The following is a 15,696-nucleotide window of genomic DNA, read 5'->3' as shown; positions in this document are numbered from 1 at the left end:
GGGGGCTCCCGGCCCCGCCCCGCCGCCGCCTTACTGGCCGCCCCGGAGCCAGCGAGGCCGAGCGCTGGACGGTCCCGCGCTGCCCGGCGGGAGGGGCCGGGCCCATGTTCCTCCTCCCTACCGGTCCCATCCTTAAAGCACGAGTCCCGACGCCCCGCCTGCCGGAGCGGGCGCCGGGATCCGGACAGCGGGCCGCCGGGGCGGGCCAGGGCCTACCGAGGAGGGCCTGAGGCCACGGAGCCGCCGCGGCGGGCGCGCGGGCGTGTGGGGGTGAGGGAGCTGCGAGGGCCGGGGGTCCCGGGCGCCATTGCGGGCCGTCAGAGAGCCGCCCGGCCCCGGTCTGCCCCCGCTGCTCTCCTCCGGCCGAGAGGAGCCGCGGCTCGGGGCCGTCGCCACCCTCTGGCCCGGTGTCGTGAGTTGTGTGCTCCTCTGCCGCCCGCGGCGGGCCGCCGGCGCCGAGACCATGTTTGACAAGACGCGGCTGCCGTACGTGGCCCTTGATATGCTCTGCGTGTTGCTGGGTACGTACGCGCCGCCGGCCCGAGGGGTGTGCGCGCGAGCCCGGGTGGGGGGCCCCGCGGTGGGCGGCCCGGGGTGGGCGGGAGAGGGGAGCCCCGGGGTGGGCGGCCCGGGAGAGGGGAGCCCCGCGGTGGGGGGACCCGGGAGAGGGGAGCCCCGCGGTGGGCGGCCCGGGGGTGGGGAGCCCCAGGTTGGGCGGGCCGGGGGTGGGGGCCCCGGGATGGGGAGCCCGGGGTGGGCGGCCCGGGGTGGGCGGGCCGGGGTGAGGGGCTCCGGGGTAGGCGGCCCGGGAGAGGGGAGCCCCGGGGTGGGGAGCCGGGGTGGGTGGCCGGACCGGGGTGGGGAACCCGGGGTGGGGAGTCCCGGGGTGGGGGGCCCCGGGTGGGGACTCGCGGAGAGCTGCGGACGGGCTTAGGGGCGGCGTGTGTGCGCCCGGCGGGCTCGCCTCTGCTGGGAGAGGCTCGGGGGCGGCTTCCGCAGCCCGGGGATCCGCTTTGCAGCCTGCACCCCGGCCCCGCGTGGCCCCTGCTGTCTGTCTGTCTCCCGCCGGTGTGCTGAGCCCAGCCCTGCTTGGACGCTGTTCACGCCTCTGCGCTCGGTCCTCGCTCCTGTCCTCTGTTTCCAGTTCCACTCCCAGCGGAGCGCGGTGGGCTCCTCCCCTCTCTGCTCTTAGGGAACCCCGGTCACTGGCTTGTCAGGTTCAGTAGCGACACGGGATGTTGGATTCACTGGGGATTCTTAGGAACAGGCGCCAGTGCCTGGTTTATCTTCCTTGTGGGAAGCAGTTTAATTTTTCGTCTTTAAAAGGCTAGAACGTTCCTAATTAGAAGGTGTTACCCGGTTGTAAATTGTCAGGTTGCAAGTGGGTGTGAGGATGCCAGGTTTCTGCCTATAGGTCTGGAGGTCTGAAGAAGCTTGCCTTTCTGGGTGTGTGTGTGTTTTGGGTGTGTGTGCGCGCGTGCGTGCTCCATACCTGCTTTTTCCTTCTCTGTACAGACCTTGCCATGGTGTAGCTTTCCATCTCCTGTGACAGGCCACAAGGAGCCCTAGACATTCTTTGGCTGCAGCAGATTTGGCGTTGTCATCCTGGCGGAAGAGTCCATTTCTGGGGCCCTGGTTGCCAGTTGCTCCTTTCTTTTGACAAGAAAGAATTGAAGTCACTGGGATAAGGGATAGGCATTGGAAGGAAACTTGCACTTTTTAAATAAGTATTTTCTAAGAAAGTATGTTACAGACTATTTAGACGTTATGAAAAAAAAGAAACCAAAGCAAGAAGACCGTTCAAGATTTGGGTAGCCATGGTCAAGTATGGAAGTAATGGTACTGGCACGTTCTTTGGCTTGGGGGGGGGGAGGTCCTGTGAGTTCAGCAACCTAGGTGCAGGTGTGCATAATGGGTTTTCACTGGTTTGAATCTTATATTCCACTTTGCTGTCTCAAACCTGATCATTTAGGTGCTTGCAGGCTTGCTCAATTCATGCAAATTCTTTTACCCCCCCCCTTTTTTTTTTAAAGATTTATTGATTTATTCCTGAGAAAGAGAGGCAGAGACATAGGCAGAGGGAGAAGCAGGCTTCCTGCCGCCTGATGTAGGACTCCATCCCAGACCCCGGGATCGTGCCCTGAGCCACCCAGGCATCCCTTCTTTTACCTCTTCTTTGAGGTAAAATCCCTTTTTTATTATTTATGAAATACCTTTACTGTTGACCAAGATGCTTCCTGTAGAGCTCCACAGTGAATTTTTGGAGTTCAGTTTAGGAAAACGAATCGACATTTTAGAACACTTTTTATAGAAACACAAGTAATTCTTCCAGATGCCAAGACATCCTAGTAACTACATTAAATATTTTGAAATTTATTTACAGTGAAAGATTGATTTTTGGTAAAGATGTTAAAATTTTATTTTAGATTTCCTTGTCTTTTAATTCCAGTGTAGTTAAAATATAGTGTCATATTAATTTCAGGTGTAGAGTATAGTGACTCGACAATTCTAAATATGACTCCGTGCTCATCAGAATAAGTGCACTCTTAATCTCTTTCACCTGCTTCACCCATTTCCCCACCCACCTCCCCTCTGGTACTATGTACAATTTTAAAATGTACTTTGACTCATACTCAGTGTCAGTCAGGCTTTGTTAAGCTTCATTTATATTTTAGCAAAGGGAGAGAAAAAGGTTTGGTCAGAAGTAATTTTGATAATTCTAATACATTGGCTAGTATCCTGTCAATTGCTGCATATTGTGTACTGTAGAATTATATATCAACTTCCCCTTTTCCTACCTTATAGGAATTATTTATTTATTCAGAATTATTATTGAGAATTATTGATTCGTAAAACAAATGTCAAGTTTTTTCCTGTGGGCCAAGTACTGTACTAGGACAAATGAAACATAATACTGCTCTAAGGTAAGCTAAAGCTAATATTAATAACCATAATGTAATAAGGTAGACTTAGTTTCCTTTGTATGTTTTAAAATCCGTCTATAGGGACGCCTGGGTGGCTCAGCCATTAAGTGTCTGCCTTTGGCTCAGGGCGTGATCCTGGAGTCCCGGGGTCGAGTCCCACGTCGGGCTTCTTGCATGGAGCCTGCTTCTCCTCTTGCCTAGGTCTCTGCCTCTCTCTCTCTCTGTCTCTCATGAATAAATAAATAAAATCTTTAAAAAAATAAAATAAAATCCGTCTATAATGGAGAAACCTATATGCAGTCCAGTTGTATGTTATAATTTCTTGTCTTTTTTTGACATAATGCAAATATCACATAATTGTACTATAGAGGTAGGAATAATTTTATTGCTACATTGACCTGACTTTTGCAAGGTTTGTGATGGCCCTCAAATAGATAAAATGTGTTTTTGATTTTAAACGTCTTTGATGGTTTTGGGAAAAGCTTACTTTGGGGAGTTACAGATTAAGTATGTTTTGGAAAAAGATACCTCATCTATTTGAAACTTATTTTCTATGTTACTGTATTACTTGGGATTCTTTTGAAGTAATTTAGAAGATTTTCATGATGAGCCCAGAATTCCCATTTCCTAAATAGAAAATGAAGTACTGACTTATTTTAATTTTGTATATAAGATGACATTAGATTTAGTAATATCAACTTTCCATTACAAACATCCCCCGAATGAAAGAGAACAGCGGGGGAGGAGATAAAACTTAAAAAAAAACAAAACAAAACTTTTTCATGCTGAGTTTTGGAAGACAATACATTTTTATAGCAAGTTCACCTTTCTTTTGGAGTATAAGGGTTATTTTAAATTTGGTTTTTATTCACTTTACTGACAGCAGGAGATTGCCTAAAATTAGGGGTTATCAGCTTGGCATTAACTTTATTCTTTTTCTGTGGAGAATATACAGGTAAGAGTTGACTACACCAACAAAAAGATGATTAAACACTTCTTAAGTACAGGGTTATGTGAAAGTGATTCGTAATTATATTGTGAATGTGTTCCAGGTTCTGTTAATGACCACTCCAACATCATACTGTGTATCTATTTTAATATGATGATGTTACATGATTGTGTTACAGGAGTACTTTATAATTTTATGGAGTGTGATGTCTGTTGAAGTGATCATTAAACATGTGGTGTGTGTATCTGTGTGTATATATACACATTTGTACCCCTCTGTCATCTTTATCACTGTAAAACATGAATCCCTCCCTCTGATAAACCCAAATGATTAGTTCCTTCAGTGGATGTAGTAAGTTCTTGGGAAAAGTCAGAATTTTGAGAGATGGTATTTATTTGAAATGGAGCATAGTCTTGACCTCTTTCTTCTGTCATTGTAGAAAAGGCTGGCAGTGAGCACACAAGGAGAGCTGCTCTGTAGGGAATGATAGCAGGCTGGTGTGACTGGCAGTGTTTTTGCCCAGTGTGCTAAATGGTGTCCCGAATAAAACTTACTAGTGTTTAATTACTGAGAATCATTCCAGATTTTATCCACCGTGGCGTAAGGCTGCCAGTTAGTGGACGCCGAGTCCACTGACTGATTCAGTGCACATTGATTGAAGGCTGATTCTGCCGAGTCCACGTTAGGTGCTGAGGATACAACGATGAGTAAGACATCCTTGCCCTAAAGGAGCTCAGGGTCTAATGAAGAGCAAACCGGTTACAGTACATCATGATAAGTGTAATAATGGAGGTATGGAGTAAGTGCCTCTGAGTACAGGGAAGGGAGTTGTCTTAGACCTGATCCATTGTAAATAAATGGTTTGTATGTTTATCCTTAGAGATGCAGAAGTAACAAAAGTTACCTGGAATTATTCTTAGAATCTTTTGTTTTCTTTCCCCACTTGATGCAGGACAGTAGGGACCCAAGTAAGTACCCTGTGTTGATGACTTTTCTGTAGACTGTCCATTGGCATCTAGGAGGTTTAGGTGGAACTGGCAAAAACTTGTCATGTGCTTGTGTTTTGCTGTGTGGCAGTCATTTAGAATACCTTTCTGGGCTCCATATTCTCCTTTTGCTTCTCCAGATCTGTTCTCCATTTGCTCTGTGCTCGGGGAAGCAGGCAAATTGTATGAACAGTATCACCTGACCTCTTACTTTATGATCTCTGTTTGGCTTTGGTTGGTGGTGCATCAGTAGGAGGCCTGGAAGAGCCAGTTCCTTCCTGCTGGATTTGTGTTGCTAGAGCTATTCTGTGGTTTTGTGAGTAAGTCACAGCTTCTGTTCAATGGCCCTCTCCGCCAGCCAGCTACAGTTGCAGATCGTTTTGGGTTCTAGTAACCCCTTAGTTGCCTGCCCCCTTAGGCCTAGTGATGATAATGGCTTCCTGATGTTGGTAGCTTAGGAGTGAGTATTCCATCCTCCCTTGCTCCTTTCCCTAAATCCTGCCTATACTTTTAAAGATGATTCCTTCGTTAAATTCTCTTGAATCCCTTTTTTGACTCTGTGTGTGTGTGTGTGTGTGTGTGTGTGTGTGTGTGTGTGTGTGTAGTGGGGGCTGTGGGGTTTTGTTTGCTGCGACCCTACTAATAACACTGATACAGGTCCAAAACTGATTTGAGGTGGCTTCCCTTTCTGCACCTAACACCAATTACAGCTGCTCATTATAGCAGGTGTGAACAGAAGCTCATGGGCTCCAGTGTTGGCTTTCTTGGAAGGGAGGTTGGTCATGGTTTCCTTAGCATGCTCCAAACGTGCTATCACCATTATGCCAAATCAGAGCCAATAATGAAGAATAAAATCTGGCAGCCAAAAACTGGAAGCCCCAAACTAGCAGCAATAGTAGGGGTTTGTAGAATCCCTATTACTTACTCTTCCTTAGTAATTATATCAAATACTGATACCATATGTTATTGCCCTGATAATGACATCATTTGCTCCTTAAGCATTAAGGAGTGGTCCCTTTCCTGTCTACCAGTTTGGGCCTGTTTCTCAAGGAAGAAACAGTCAAGTAGTCAATGAAAGATTCTCATTTTCTAACTAGTCTGCAGCATTTTGTGCCTTTCCTTTTTGCCTAACATTTATTCGTTCATTCATTCATTATTCAACATGTATTTGTTTAATATCTTATAGGTACTTGGCATTGTGTTGGATGAAGATAAAAATAAGTAAATCGATACAGAAATAAATAGGACATAATGCTTATCCTAATTGCTAGCCGTTTCAACCCCTACTAAATTTGTTAAGCAAACTTTTTTTGCTTCTGATGAAAGTTTAGTGGGTTTTTTCTTTTTTATGTAACTTTTCTCTTTCCTCTAAGCCACAGTGAGAGGGAAGGAATCTCAAAAAAAAAAAAATGAACTAAAATTTCTGGCATATTCTTGAATTAGACTAGAGTCCTCTTGCAAGACTTTTTCTACTGTTAAATGTCCAAATTTTTTTTTTTAAATTTTTATTTATTTATGATAGTCACAGAGAGAGAGAGAGGCACAGAGACACAGGCAGAGGGAGAAGCAGGCTCCATGCACCGGGAGCCCGACGTGGGATTCAATCCTGGGTCTCCAGGATCGCGCCCTGGGCCAAAGGCAGGCGCCAAACCGCTGTGCCACCCAGGGATCCCTAAATGTCCAATTTTGAATAAGAGAGAAGGAAATTGCTACTGTTTGGTTCCAGTTGACTTTATACAGTTGAATTTTAACTTAAGCTTGCCTTGCTTGTAATAAGGTATGGAAATGTTCAGAGAAGGTTCTTCTCTATAAATTTTATGAAATGTAAATTCTTCCTTTATATTTGCTTTGAATTACATAGTTTTGGAAAACTCATGGGCATGCTATGGATCTTGATTGATCTTTTTCTTGTTTAGCCATTTTTGGCCAAGCTCTACCAAGGTCTCTTATATACTGAGCTTGGGGGATTATTCTGATTCTTTTGGATAAGAAATTGAAGTTTAAATTGTTATTGTTTACCCAGCTAAAAAAGAGAAGTTGGAAAAAAGTCACTAAAGTCCCCAATTTTAAGTAAACCAGTTAAAAGGTAGCTTCCATTTTATGGAAAGGAATTCGGAATGTTAATTGTCCACTTCCTCCTAATTTAGGTGGCTTAATTCAGCATTTGGGATGGAAATATACAATCTGTGTAATACCCTAGTTAGAGATTATATAGACCCTGCCTTGTTTCTCTTATCTTCTTTTTAGAAAGCACTCACCATTCAGATAGAATGAACAGTGTTTACAAGTAGCTTTCTTCTTCTATCCTTCATTTACCTTATTTTTCATTGTTACTATTTTCCACCCCTCATCTCTTATCTTCCTCCTGCTTTGCTTCTTCCCTTCAACCTCTTGCTGCCTAGGTTTAAAACCCAGCTGGCTTAGACAGAGTTTTTTTTTGTTGTTGTTGTTTTCTGCAACTAGTCTAACACTGGAAATGACTTGTTCTTTATAAACTGTTTTTCTTTTTCTTTAAAATATTAGAGAGACAGCATAGTCCAGTGATGGACTCTGGATCCAAATTGCTTAGGTTCACTTTTTACTTCTGTTTACTAGCTATGTGACCTTGAGCAGTTTTCTTCTTTGTGCCTCTTTTCCTAGTAAAAGTATCTATTTCATATGGTTTTTGTGAGACTCAAGTGAGTCAATATGTAAAGAGCTTAGAGCACTGTCTTGTGCTTAATGCACATGATATGTTTATCAAATAAAATTAATCCTCTCTAATCCTACCAACTATAACTTAATTTTAGTAGAAATAACATCACCTAGTTTCGTATTAGGGACACAAAAACAGACTGTGAAACGTTTCCCATGAATATTCATGGAATTTCTTTGAAATTTAGAGTCTTGAAATAGTAGTGTTATATCAGTCGTGTGTTAAAACCACGTATACGATCTCCACATGGTGGTAATCCCAACAGTGATAGAAATTGATTTGTATAGGTCTGTGGCAGAGAGTAATTAAACAAATGGAGAAACTTCACACATTCCTAAGTCCCGAATTTCAACTTAAGAAAATGAGAGTTAGCTATACTTTGTCACCTACACTGTTTTTATTGCCCAGGCCATGGGAATGGTCACTCTTCATATAAAAAGTGAACTTCGTATTCTTAAAATTTTTGAATGACCTTAATTGTATATCCTCATTTGTGTGAATTCTATTATTTGAATTCATCTCTGTAATTAAGTGGACAGCAAAGAAGACAGTTGTGTAGTACTTCTCCATACCTTCTCCCTCTTACTCTTGATTTATTTTCAGCCAGATATTTATTTCAATGTATGTTAACCTGAAATTGTTTTTTGGTGTGTATGTGTGTGAAGAGTATTAGGTTTTTAAAATATTTGACTTTGCATTATCTTTATTTATTGAGTACCCATTATGTGCTTAATATAGTAATAGGAGCTATAAATATTATTGTGAAAAAGATAATGTCTCTAAACTAATGTTTAAGACAATGACAGATGTTTGTAAATGCCACAAAAGAATTAAAACAAGATTAGGGGACGCCTGGGTGGCTCAGTGGTTGAGCGTCTGCCTTCGGCTCAGGTCATGATCCCGGATCCCAGGATCGAGTCCCAGATCAGGCTCCCTGCATGGAGCCTGCTTCTCCCTCTGCCTGTGTCTCTGCCTCTCTCTCTGTGTCTCTTATGAATAAATAAATAAAATCTTAAAAACATTAAAAAAAACAAGATTAGAAGGATATGAGATGATGGAGGGTGGCATTCTCAAGGAAGGCTTCACGGAAGAAGGGATATTTGAATTGAGATTTAAGGATGAAAATAAGGTGGCTGTGGAGGAACTGGAAGAATTTGATTACAGGCACAGGGAAGAACAGATGTTGAGGGCCAAACAGCAAAGAACATTTTGTAGCAGGAAAGAGGCCTGTGTGACTGGAATATAGTATGCATCCATAGTATTCTTAATAGTGAATTTTGTTAACTTATTTCTAAATGTCAAAGTTGATAATAATAATAATTGACAGTTGTTTAGTGCTTACTATGCCCTGTGTGACCTGTAAAGTCTCTTAAGAAGTTGCTCAGGGAGGGTAGCTTGGTCACCTCCATTCTGTAGGTGATAGAACTGAGGCCTAGAATAATTGGGAAACTCTCCCAGTGGAATCCAGCTAAGAAGTGGTATAGTCAGGAATTGGGAAATGCGTTTTTAGGGATTATAACTTTTCTTTTTTTTTTTATACAGTAATTTATTTATTTATTTATTATTTTTTATTTATTTATTTTTTTATTTAGTTATGATAGTCACAGAGAGAGAGAGAGAGGCAGAGACATAGGCAGAGGGAGAAGCAGGCTCCATGCACCGGGAGCCTGATGTGGGATTCCATCCCGGGTCTCCAGGATCGCGCCCTGGGCCAAAGGCAGGCACCAAACCGCTGCGCCACCCAGGGATCCCTATAACTTTTCTTTTTTAAAAAGATTTTATTTATTAATGAAAGACACATAGGGAGAGGGAGAAGCAGGCTCCATGCAGGGAGCCTGATGCGGGACTCGATCCTGGGATCCCGGGATCACGCCCTGAGCCCAAGGCAGATGCTCAACCGCTGAACTACCCAGGTGTCCCGGGATTATAACTTTTGAATGCAGATTATCTGGTCCAGATTTAGGAAAGGTGCTAATAAATGGAGAGGCTGAAGAAGAGGTTAGGGAATTAGTTGATTCTAAAAACAATAAATATTTTTAGGAAGCCTAGTTGTTTATAACAAGCTGAATTCTATATAATGTGACTTTAGCATCTGTTTCTAAATATATTTTGAGCATGAGCCTGCTGTCCAAAGGAGGCACTTTATTTTTCATAAGTCAGACTCCTCTAATTACTACTAGAGTTTGCCAGGAGAGTATACCCTGAAAGAGGCAATTAATTTGCCCTGTTTGGTAACAAATCCACATACTTTTTTTCAGATAGCATTGTTGTGGGTATTTCTATACAGGAAAGGAAGACCTTTGTCCTTCACTGTATTTCACGTGAGTCATGTGTTACAGAGTTCAGAGACACCTTTGGTAAGTCATTGCATCTCATGGTTTAGTTCTCAGTTGTTATTGCTTGGAAATGTTTCCTGAGTCTTTTTCAGGGTGGGGTGTTTAGGAAAATGACATATAGGAAATGTGTACTGGATGAGTTCTTGAGTTAATTAGCAGCTTGTTAAGCCAGGTTCTGCCTGCCTTTTGGTACATTTACATCAGCAGTAAGAGAGATGGGTTGCCTGCCTAGGTGCTCAAGGGTAAATGAGGAAAAGAGAAGAAAACCATTACTCACTGAATGCCTAAATGAACCTTTGGTAAATGTCTGACATAAACTCATGCAGTCATCACAAAACTGAGGTTTTAGCTTCATTTTATGTCATAGCACTGGAATAATACAAAAATTGGTGGAAAAATAAAAGCATGGATCTCAAATAGCTCTTGATTACTGTGGAAGTCAGACTCATAAGGAACGGTGGCAATACTGTATGGTAAATTGAATACCTGATATGTCCTAGCTCTGAGGTTACAAAGAGTGAGTGAGGCAGGGTCTCCATCCTGGAGAGGTACACAGAGCCTTGTAAATGGAGAGCAGTAGGTATTTTAATGAAGTCTCTGTCTATATTTCAAAATGATTTCTTCTGAAATGATTGCTTTTACTTTCCAGCAGAGATAATGTACACCTTTGGGAATATTACTTGTGGCTCCAGCAGAGATAATGTACACCTTTGGGAATATTACTTGTGGCTAGTGCTAAGTTCTATAAATAATTCCTGTAGACAGGTCAGGCCCCATTTCTACTACTGAGTGAAGACACATGAGGTAGATGTTTAGAAAGTGTGTGGCATGTGGTAGGCATTCCGATACTTGCTACACAAATGTATAGGCAATGTATTTGAGTCAGCTGCTCTACCAGGGTTTGAGTTCTAGCTCCATCTATTACTAACTGTATGACATGGGGCAGGTCGCTTCAACTCTGTGAGTTTCGTCATCTAATGAGGAAAAAGATGCTAATAGTGCATTCCTCATATTGCTGTGAAATTAGATGAGATAATGTATGAGACAATATATATGAAGTGTTTAGAGTAGTGAAGTGTTTAGCATAGTCCTGTCCTGTGCTGTTGTTATCATTATTAAACTAATAAGCCAGTTTGGTACCACTGATCCAGTCTGTTACTCAAAATTGATGTCACATGCTAGTGACTTTTCTTTTGGAACATTATTTAGTGTAGTTCTAGTTTCAGCTTAAACAATGTTGAACTAGGAATCTGGTTTGTATTTCAGTTCCTAGTGCCCAAATTATTTTGGGAAATGTTTCAGTTACTTCTAACCTATTTCTTTGTAGAATCAAATACCTCAGTAAGGTCTTCTGATTTTACTTTTAGGTGAACAGTCTTCCTGCAGCTCATTGGCAAGGTACCCAAATGAATATTTGTGGTTGAAGAGAGAATAATAAAATAGAAATACGTGTGTGAGCTAGTAATGGTGTGGTTTGAATAGTCTTCTCTTAGTTCTCAGTTCCTAAAACATGAGCATTTCATATCTTAAATATAAACTGGTCAAGAGCTAACTTGTAGTTCAGGTTGCAGGAGCTAAACATAACCAGTTCTCATCATAACTTCTTTGAATCAGAAGAATTTGTCGTTTCTTTCCATAGAATTTAAGAAACAAATGTATATAGTAATCCTACCCATCTGCAGTGTTCTAAGATAGCCCTAATTTTAGGTAATGGCCTTCTTCACAGAGGCAGTTTGTTAAATATATGACTAAATATAATAAAAATTCCTATTTTATAATACTTTAGAACTTTTTAAAAAACACAGTTTTTCAAGTGACATCTCAATTTGATTTGTAAAGTATACCTAATATAGTTAGGCAGTGCAACAGGAGCAGGTGACATTTATTTTACTTTTTTTTTTTCTCCAAATGGCGTGGCTAAGAGAAAGGAATTTTAAATAGGCTCCTTTCCAAATATGTATTATTTCTGACCCAGTGGTCCATTTGGCGAAAAGGTTTCTTAAATTGTGATGTTATCATAACTTGTTAGTCAGGTTATGGGTAATATTCAACTTTATAGCTAGTGTGTTGGATATTTACATTAATACTAACTTTACCACAGTATCAGTGAGATTCTAAGTGCCGCGATTGAAGGTAGCCTAATTATAAGTTACCTTTATGGAGATGTGTTTGCACGGAGTTTCTCCCCTTGCTTAGGATTCAATGTCATGGAGGTTTTCTAGTGAGTGGCAATTTCTTTTTGTAACTTTATTTACACAGTTCACATCACGGTATGATGTAGTGAAAGCAGTTGACTTGGAAGTCAAATTCTGGTCTTGTTTCTGCTGCTCTCTGTGATCACATGGGCAAGATTTCATGTGCTATTTCATTTATTCATGTATATTTTATAATGAGAATAATGTCTGCCTGCATGTATCTCAGGATCATGTGGTAAGCAAACCTTGCTTATTAAGAAGAGTCAGTTGCTTCAGAATATATTACAGTAGTTCACACCAGTGGACTCAGGATTGGAAGAGAGAGAACACATAGTATACAAAGGGGTATTTTGAGCAACTGGAATAGACCTGTAGGAGATCAATTATTAGTCTAGTCTGGCCTTCTTGGGGAGAGTGTTATTGTCAGCAGAAAGTAGGAAAAAACTGAAATGTGAAGTGTTTAGGAAATAGTGATGGGCCCTGATACAAAGTAATACAGGCCCTCTGCTTGACTTTTCTTTTTTTTGCCATATGTAGATACACAATTTTATCAGTGACCAAGTGGCTCATGAAATCTTGCAACTAGTTTGTTATTTCTGTATCAGTCATCCTGTGAGAGATGGGGACATGTGCTACCTTGAAAAGCCAACAGGAAATATAATTTAGTCAGACTGAAATTTCAGTGAAAGGAGATTTTCATTTTTTTTTTAAAAGATAAAGATTAGCCCTGCCTTGGGCTCCCTGATTGGTGGGAGTCCACTTCTCCTCTGCTGATCCCCTCCACCGCCCCTGCCACTTGTGGTCTCTCCCTCTGTTAAAAAAAACAAAACAAAACAAAACAAAAAAACCTTTAGATAAATAAATAAATAGCACTAAACTATTCAGTAGTCATTCCTGAATTTTTTTTTCTGAAATTTTTTTAAAGATTTTATTTCTTTATTCATGAGAGACACACAAAGAGGCAGAGACATAGGCAGAGGGAGAAGGTGGCTCCCTTTGGGGAGCCTGATGCAGAACTGCATCCAGGACCTTGGGATCAGGACCTGAGCCAAAGGCAGACACTCAACCACTGAGCCACCCAGGTGCTCCTCATTACTGAAATTTTATTTTATTTTATTTAAGATTTTATTTATTTATTCATGAGAGAGACAGAGAGAGAGGCAGAGACACAGATAGAGGGAGGGAGAGACACAGGCAGAGGGAGAGAGAAGCAGGTTCCATGCAGGGAATCTGACATGGGACTTGATCCTGGGTCTCCAGGATCACGCCCTGGGCTGAAGATGGTGCTAAACCTCTGAACTATCCGGGCTGCCCATCATTACTGAAATTTTAAACTCAACTGATCTTCAGTAGCCCAAAGGCCCTAATGTGGGCTTTGGCTAAAGAAATTACATCTAATAAAAAGAGGGGAAAAGGAGAGTGAGGAAAAGGGAAACAAAATGAAGGAAGTAAATATTGCTGGATGGTTTGTTTTTGATTTCCAAGAGGAGTTAGGAGAGAATGAAGCTTCTTTGATAGGAAGGATGAGAGAATTAATCATGAGGATGTGCTTCATAAGGCTTGAGATTGCTTGCTGCCCAGTAAAGAGATTGTGGTGGAGATTCTGATTTTTATTTGGAAAAAGTTCAAGGTCACATTTATAGTGATTTAAAATTAATAAAGTATGGGACGCCTGGGTGGCTCAGCTGTTGAGCATCTGCCTTCGGTGCAGGGTGTGATCCTAGAGTCCCGGGATCGAGTCCCACATCGGGCTCCCTGCATGGAGCCTGCTTCTCACTCTGCCTGTGTCTCTGCCTCTCTGTCTCTCTGTCTGTCTCTCTCTCTGTGTCTCTTATGAATAAATAAATAAAATCTTAAAAAAAAAAAAAGACTCAGAACATCTGAGGTACAGAATATTTAAAAAAATTAATAAAGTAACGAACTTGTCGTTTTGGTTGGTCAGTTAATTCAGCATATGTTTAGGATTTATTAGGAAAAAAACAGATTACTGGAAAAATGCTGTGTTACCCATGTTTCATGTCCTTGGACTTTTCATGATTAAGAATGAAATATTGGGGGAGAGGGTGCCTGGGTGGCTCAGTCAGTAAGCATCTGACTTTTTATCTCAGCTCAGGTCTTGATTTCAGGATCATGAGTTGATGCCAACCCCTGTGTTGGGCTCCACACTGGGTATGGAGTCTACTTAAAAAAAAAAAAAAAAAAAAAAATTGGGATAGAGAGACAGCATAACTTCGGGTAGTATTTTTGTAAGTTAAAGTTGTAAAAGTAGAGGAGTTTGATCTTTTGAACTGTCAGATACAACAAATAATGAAATTTTATGGTTCATACAGGAGTTAGCCATAGGCATATTTCAATAAGTTATCTAAATATAATTCCGGAGAGTGGGTTTATGTAATATGAGATACAGACATACTAATACTTACTATAATAAAGGGTGTGAATCATATCTGTGCATCCATCTTATATATGCAAAGTATTATTACCCAAAATAAGAGGGTAACAGACTTGTTCCATTTTAAAGAGATTAGAATGCAAGATGAGTCTTACCTTGCAGTTACAACAGAACTTTATTTTTTGAAAATTTGTATTTTACCAAGATATGAAATAGTTTCCATTCATTTTTACTAGTGTATAAAAGTTTTTAGAGAATTTTTTTTATATTTATGGGATGCATAAAATGTTAAGTGTGTAGACACTGGAAACATACAGGTCTGAGTTTGAATTCTAGTTCTTTCACCTACAATTAAGGTAAATCCCCCACATTCATAGCTTCAGTTTCTTTATCTGGTCTGGGTCTTTATCTGTATATTCTCTTTGGCTTTTGTGCATCACAGAGTAGGCATCTGCTTATTCCACAAGCTTTTGTCCCTCATATATTGTGTGCCACACTATTAAGTAAAGGAGATTCATATAATCACACAAATACAAAAAGAAACCACTAAGGGCTATAAAGGGGAGATATGGATATAGGAGGGTTTATTTATTTATTTATTTATTTATTTGTTTTGTTTTTTTTTAAATTTTTTTAAAATTTTTATTTATTTATGATAGTCACAGAGAGAGAGGCAGAGACACAGGCAGAGGGAGAAGCAGGCTCCATGCACCGGGAGCCCGACGTGGGATCCGATCCCGGGTCTCCAGGATCATGCCCTGGGCCAAAGGCAGGCGCCAAACCGCTGCGCCACCCAGGGATCCCTATTTATTTTTATGTATTTATTTTTAGGAGGGTTTAAAAGAAGAGTTTTGAATAGGAAAATGAGTAGCTTTTTAAAATAATAACTTTGGCTGTAGGATAGAATAATAGATGAGGGCTGGAAAAGAATGGATTTAGGGAGATGTGTTAAGAGGCTTTTGAAATAGTCCAAGTGAGATCATGGTAATGAGACTAATGAGGTAGTGGTGTGGTGGAGATGGAGAAAGGTGGATAGATTTGAGAAGTCTGGGAGGTAAAATGGACACAGTGACACAGTGAATATGTGGAGTTGGAGAGCAGGAGATATCAATGATTGTTCTGAAAGTTCTGGTTTGTCTAATGGATGAATGTTGATTCCTGCCAGTTACTAAGGTGGAGAGCACTAGGAGAGAACTTGATCTAAGATGGAGAGATTGGG

The 15,696-nt window shown here is 41.3% G+C and overlaps 1 protein-coding gene across 10 annotated transcripts in view; it reads left to right on the top strand.

Annotated features, from left to right (window-relative positions):
* The first annotated feature begins 64 nt into the window (after positions 1-64).
* The window catches only part of PLPP1 (phospholipid phosphatase 1), a 94,839-nt gene continuing 79,207 nt past the window's right edge, over positions 65-15,696 (top strand). For 2 of the 10 annotated variants that reach the window (XM_049102657.1, XM_049102653.1), the window contains exons 1-3: positions 75-521; positions 2,034-2,181; positions 2,806-2,924. Coding sequence is in view for 6 of the 10 variants with exons in the window: in XM_049102632.1 (XP_048958589.1) it covers positions 464-521 (58 nt within the window). In the remaining 4 variants the exon portion in view is untranslated. Of the gene's footprint in view, positions 522-1,802; positions 1,840-2,033; positions 2,182-2,805; positions 2,925-15,696 lie in introns of those variants that run through there. The other 8 variants (XM_049102661.1, XM_049102642.1, XM_049102648.1 and 5 more) reach the window with 6 other exon arrangements.

The sequence above is a fragment of the Canis lupus genome, chromosome 2, assembly GCF_003254725.2.
Source record: "Canis lupus dingo isolate Sandy chromosome 2, ASM325472v2, whole genome shotgun sequence".
Taxonomy (NCBI): domain Eukaryota; kingdom Metazoa; phylum Chordata; class Mammalia; order Carnivora; family Canidae; genus Canis; species Canis lupus.
This window is presented reverse-complemented; position numbering and strand designations above follow the sequence as displayed.